This window comes from Mus musculus, chromosome 14, assembly GCF_000001635.26.
Source record: "Mus musculus strain C57BL/6J chromosome 14, GRCm38.p6 C57BL/6J".
Classification (NCBI taxonomy): domain Eukaryota; kingdom Metazoa; phylum Chordata; class Mammalia; order Rodentia; family Muridae; genus Mus; species Mus musculus.
In genome coordinates, this window is record NC_000080.6 from 27,401,197 (window position 1) to 27,405,881 (window position 4,685).

At 44.4% G+C, this 4,685-nt stretch overlaps 1 protein-coding gene across 11 annotated transcripts in view; it reads left to right on the forward strand.

The window, feature by feature from the left end:
* The window catches only part of Arhgef3 (Rho guanine nucleotide exchange factor (GEF) 3), a 289,456-nt gene extending 286,736 nt beyond the window's left edge, over nucleotides 1-2,720 (forward strand). For 7 of the 11 annotated variants that reach the window (XM_006519579.4, XM_006519575.3, XM_006519574.4 and 4 more), the window contains one exon: nucleotides 434-2,720. In XM_006519579.4, coding sequence (XP_006519642.1) covers nucleotides 434-783 — 350 coding nt within the window. In that variant the 3' untranslated portion in view covers nucleotides 784-2,720. The remainder of the gene's footprint in view (nucleotides 1-433) is intronic. The other 4 variants (NM_001289686.1, NM_027871.2, NM_001289687.1 and 1 more) reach the window with 1 other exon arrangement.
* Nucleotides 2,721-4,685: the final 1,965 nt, after the last annotated feature.

Below are 4,685 nucleotides of genomic sequence, written 5' to 3' on the forward strand. Positions count from 1 at the left end.
TTGCAAACTTTATATGCCCCAGTACAAGGGAATGCCAGGGCCAAGAAGCGGGAGTGGGTGGGTAGGGGAGCAGGGTGGGAGGAGGGTATAGGGAACTTTCGGGATAGCATTTTAAATGTATATAAAGAAAATATCTAATAATTAACTAATTAATTAATTAATATTTATTAATTAATGTGAGAAGGCAAAGACCAGTTTAAAAAAAAGTAAGAAAAAGAAAAAAAAAAAAAAGAAAATCTGAGCTAGACCTGTGTCACTCCAGTCAAATAAGTGTGGCACCAGGGTAGAACCAACTGAGTCCTGCATCAGTTAGAGACATTCTGTAATCAGTGTCTGGGATACGCCCATTACATTAGGGCCACTCTGTGTGATATTGTTAGCCTTGACAAATACCTACCCATTGACTCTCTCTTCATGTGTTCTTCATTTCTAGTTAAAAACTTCTTCAGAGTCAGTTTCAAAAATGGATCCCAAAGTCAGACCCACTCACTACAAGCCAACGACACCTTCAACAAACAGCAGTGGCTCAACTGTATCCGTCAGGCAAAAGAAACTGTTCTGTCTGCTGCCGGCCAGGCTGGCTTGCTTGACTCTGAGGGACTGGTCCAGGGTCCCGGCACTGAGAACAGGGAGCCACAGGGAGAAACAAAACTTGAGCAGATGGACCAATCGGACAGCGAGTCGGACTGCAGTATGGACACCAGTGAGGTCAGCCTTGAGTGTGAGCGGATGGAACAGACAGACGCTTCCTGTGCAAACAGCAGGCCCGAGGAGAGTGTCTGACAGAAGACTGTGACCCTGCTAGCAGCAGGCTGTTTCTTACCTGTACAGTGTTTGCATTCCACACGTGAACTGTTTGGAGAGGCACTTTGTAATACTCCTGTGCCTGTGTTGGCCTAGTTCCCTCTGTTCCTTGTCCCTAGTACTGTAACTGCCGCTCAGTCTGTGTCAGCTCACAGCAGTCCTTACCCTGTTGCTGTATCTCACAAGCATCTGGATGAGTGGGGAGGAACTGACCGTGTTACTTTAACTTGTCCTACTTTCAAAACAGAAAGGGTCTCTAAACTACTGCTCTGCATGGACTGGGTTGACAAAGCCTTCGTCCCATGCTTCTCTAATGTTCCTCTAGCTCTGACCTAGTAGCTGTAGTCCTGGCATTGAGAGAGTTTTGCAGAGAACGGAGATGGCATTGGAAGAGAAGGCAGAAAGTCTAATTAATTAACCCTTAGCGTGAGCTCAGGTTCTGTGTTATTCAACCAGAAAACATGAAAACATCCCTGAGGGTTTCTGAGGTTTAATTTTGCAAAGGAGGAAGCCTTGTTTTGAAGCCTGTGGTTTCATCCAGTGCAAGTTGAATGTAACAATCTATGAAGACCTGAAACAGAAGTGGCTTTAGAGAGGGCCAAGACAAAAGCAGTTGCCAGACAGGCCTGGTGGCACAGGCCTACAAACCTGGCACTTGGGAGCAGAGGCAGGAAGATGTGGAGTTCAAGAACAGCCTTGGCTACATACCAAGTTCTAGTTCAAACTGAGTTCCACAGTATAAACAAAACAGAGCTAAAAGCACCTGCCAGCTCTGACTATTCAGCTGAAGTGGGGGACAGCTGTGGGAAGTGTTTGTCATCGCCAGTGGCTTGCCATTAGAAAAGCCATTTCTAGCCTACGACAACAGAGATTGCCAGGGGCCCGAGAAGATCTGCCAAGGTTATAGGACCCCATCAACCTTATGTTTCATCCACCTCGGCCACTCCTCTTTTCTAGTGGAAGACTGTGACTGCACCTGGGACTCTGTTTACAAACAAGAGAGAAGGACTTGGGGGTGAGAAGCGGGTCACTGTCACTGAAGCCTCCTGTGCAAACCACGGAAACTGAAGTTACTCCGGGCGGTCTCAGGATTTCCTGCTCTGCTTTCAGGCTCTGGTTCTTGAGCTACAGTCAGACTGGTGGTTAATTCCTCTTGAGGCCAGTTTCATTAGCTCTCATTATCTAGGATCAGCTAGCCAAACTGGAAACTTCTTTGTTCCAGCCTTGATTTACAGAGCAAGGATGGGTTCAAACAAACAAACAAACAAACAAACACACACCATGAGGAAAATAAAATGTTCACAAACTAAACAGCTTCTTGCAAGTGTAAATACTTAGGGGATTTGTACAAAATTATACCCACACCAGCACTAGTAGTAATGATTCTAAATTATTGCCAAAAAAGTTTTTTGTTGTTGTTAATTTCTGCATCAAGTTTACAGAAAAGGAAGCAGCAAAATACAAAGTTGTCCCTTTACTGTACACATGGGTCATGTGCATTCAAAGAAGCTGTGAGACAAGAGCAACCAATAGAAAAACAGGTATATGACATGGTTATTTTTCAAGACATATTATGATCAGTTCTACCCTGTAAAGCATATTTCTGTATTTATAGATTTTAACAGTGGTGAATTTTTTTCTATTACAAGTTTATTTAAAACCATTTTGTTTCCCAAGTTGCTGAATAAACAAACCTGCTCCAGGCAGACACAGTGGAAAGCTGAGACAGGACACTGGATGATGGAGAAAGCTTCAACTGTTCTCTGTAGAGCCGCTGGCCACGGTGGCCAGTGAGTCAAGGTCTGTCAGCCTGTGGGAAGAGAGTGGACGGATGTTTTGGTGAAATGAATACTTTTGTATAATGGCCTTAAACTTTTCTGGAAGCATTTCAAATAAATTGCATTAAAAACACCTTTTCCTCCTGTGTACAGTGTGTGCTCAGCCATCATCAAGTCTCAGGTTGTCCTCTGGAAAGGCAAGAGTTTCTTTCTGAAATTTTACATGTGGTTTCCAAATACTACTTGCGGAAATAAATAGTGCGACTGATGGAGCAAAGCTGTTACAGAACATACATTTCTGTTTTCTCAAGCATTCTGCTCTGATTTCTTTTACCATGTATACTTAGTGTACACCATTTATTCACTTGTGTGTACTTAGTGTATGTGTGTGTGAGGCATGCACGTAAGTACACAGGTACTGCCACACTTGAGTGGAGGTCTGAAGACAACCTGAGTATTTAGTTCTCTCCTTTCACTGTATGAGTTTTGAGGACGGAACTCAGGTCATCCGGCTTGGCATTAGCAGCAAGCACCTCTCCCCATTTTAGCCATCTTGCCACCCCTCGCCCCTTCACTCACCTTTATCTATGCCCTATACAAAGCTTAGTCAGAGCTGTGACAGAAAAGAAGCATTGCATCTCACTGCGGACACAAGTGACTGACGGTGAACTTGAAGCTAACAGGGGTAGTGGTGCACACCTGTAACTCCAGCCCTTAAGACGCAGAGACAGGAGGATCTCCTGAAGTTCAAGGTCAGCTTACTCTGTATAGCAAGTTCCAGGCCAGCTGGGACTGCATAGTGTGATCATATCTTGAAACAACAAGGAAAAGGAAGGGCGAAGGGAAGTTTCATTTTTAAGTTACGCTGGAATTTTAGTCTGCTTGTTCACTGAAATGGTTTTATTTCTCTGACAGAGTAGGGCTCTTGTTTTGTCTATAGAAAGACGGGACAGGTTAAAGATCTTAGCAAGCATTTCCAACAGCATGTTAGTCCGGTAAGGTTAATGACGAGTTTTGTCTTTATGTGTCTGCCATATCCTTTAACACACTGTCCACTCCTAGATTTGGCACAGCGTTCACATAGATGGTAAGTCCAGTTTTGTTTTTCTCAAGGGAAAAAATATCAAGTTTTCTGTCTGCAATCCCAGCACCGTAGAGGTTGAAGCAAGAGAATTGTTTTAATTTGATGGCTAGCCTGGGCTAGATAGTACCAGGTCAGTCAGCTACATAGTTAAATATCACACACACACACAAAATGAAAAAGAAAGGAAGGAAGGAGCCGGGCGTGGTGACGCACGCTTTTAATCCCAGCACTCGGGAGGCAGAGGCAGGTGGATTTCTGAGTTCGAGGCCAGCCTGGTCTACAGATCGAGTTCCAGGACAGCCAGGGCTACACAGAGAAACCCTGTCTCGAAAAACAAACAAAAAAAGAAAAAAAGAAAGAAGGAAGGAAGGGAGTGAGGAAGGGGAGGAAGGAAGAAAGGAAGGGAGAAAGTGAAAGAAAAAGAAAACCCGTCTGCTTTGTTCTCTGGTCTCCCTTTGCCCATGCTTCAGAGACATTTTGGACAGTCTCCACATTTTGTTTCTAGAGTGGCATTGGCTTGTTGACTCTAGGCGCTGTATCTTTGCTAGAAGGTTAGTTGTTGGTGCTGACATTTTGAGAGTTAGTACAAGTGGCGGCAGGCTACATGGGCTTCAGTCTGCTCTGAGGCTGTTATAGTACATGCAACTAGATGTAATCCTTGTAGTCAAGACACAATGAAAACAGCCGGGGCTGGCAATCTTGTGCAGAATTAGAGTGTGGTTTCAGTTTCTGGCTTGTGGTCACTGCCACTGACTGCTTTAGTTTCCATTGCCAGAAGTCTCCAGCTGCTAAGAATGCAAACTTCGTGGTTGTTACAGGATGCTACAGCCCATCTCGGTGAGCAGCCTGTTCAACTTTATGTTCTCTATGCACCCATTTTTTTTTTTTTTTTTACTTCCCCAAATCTAGAGCACCACCTGGTTCTAGAGAATGGACATGCAGAATTGGAAGACAGTTCCCCAAACCCAGAGCTGTCTATAGGGATCTTAACGTCATCAGGATCAGAAGCCCCACATGAG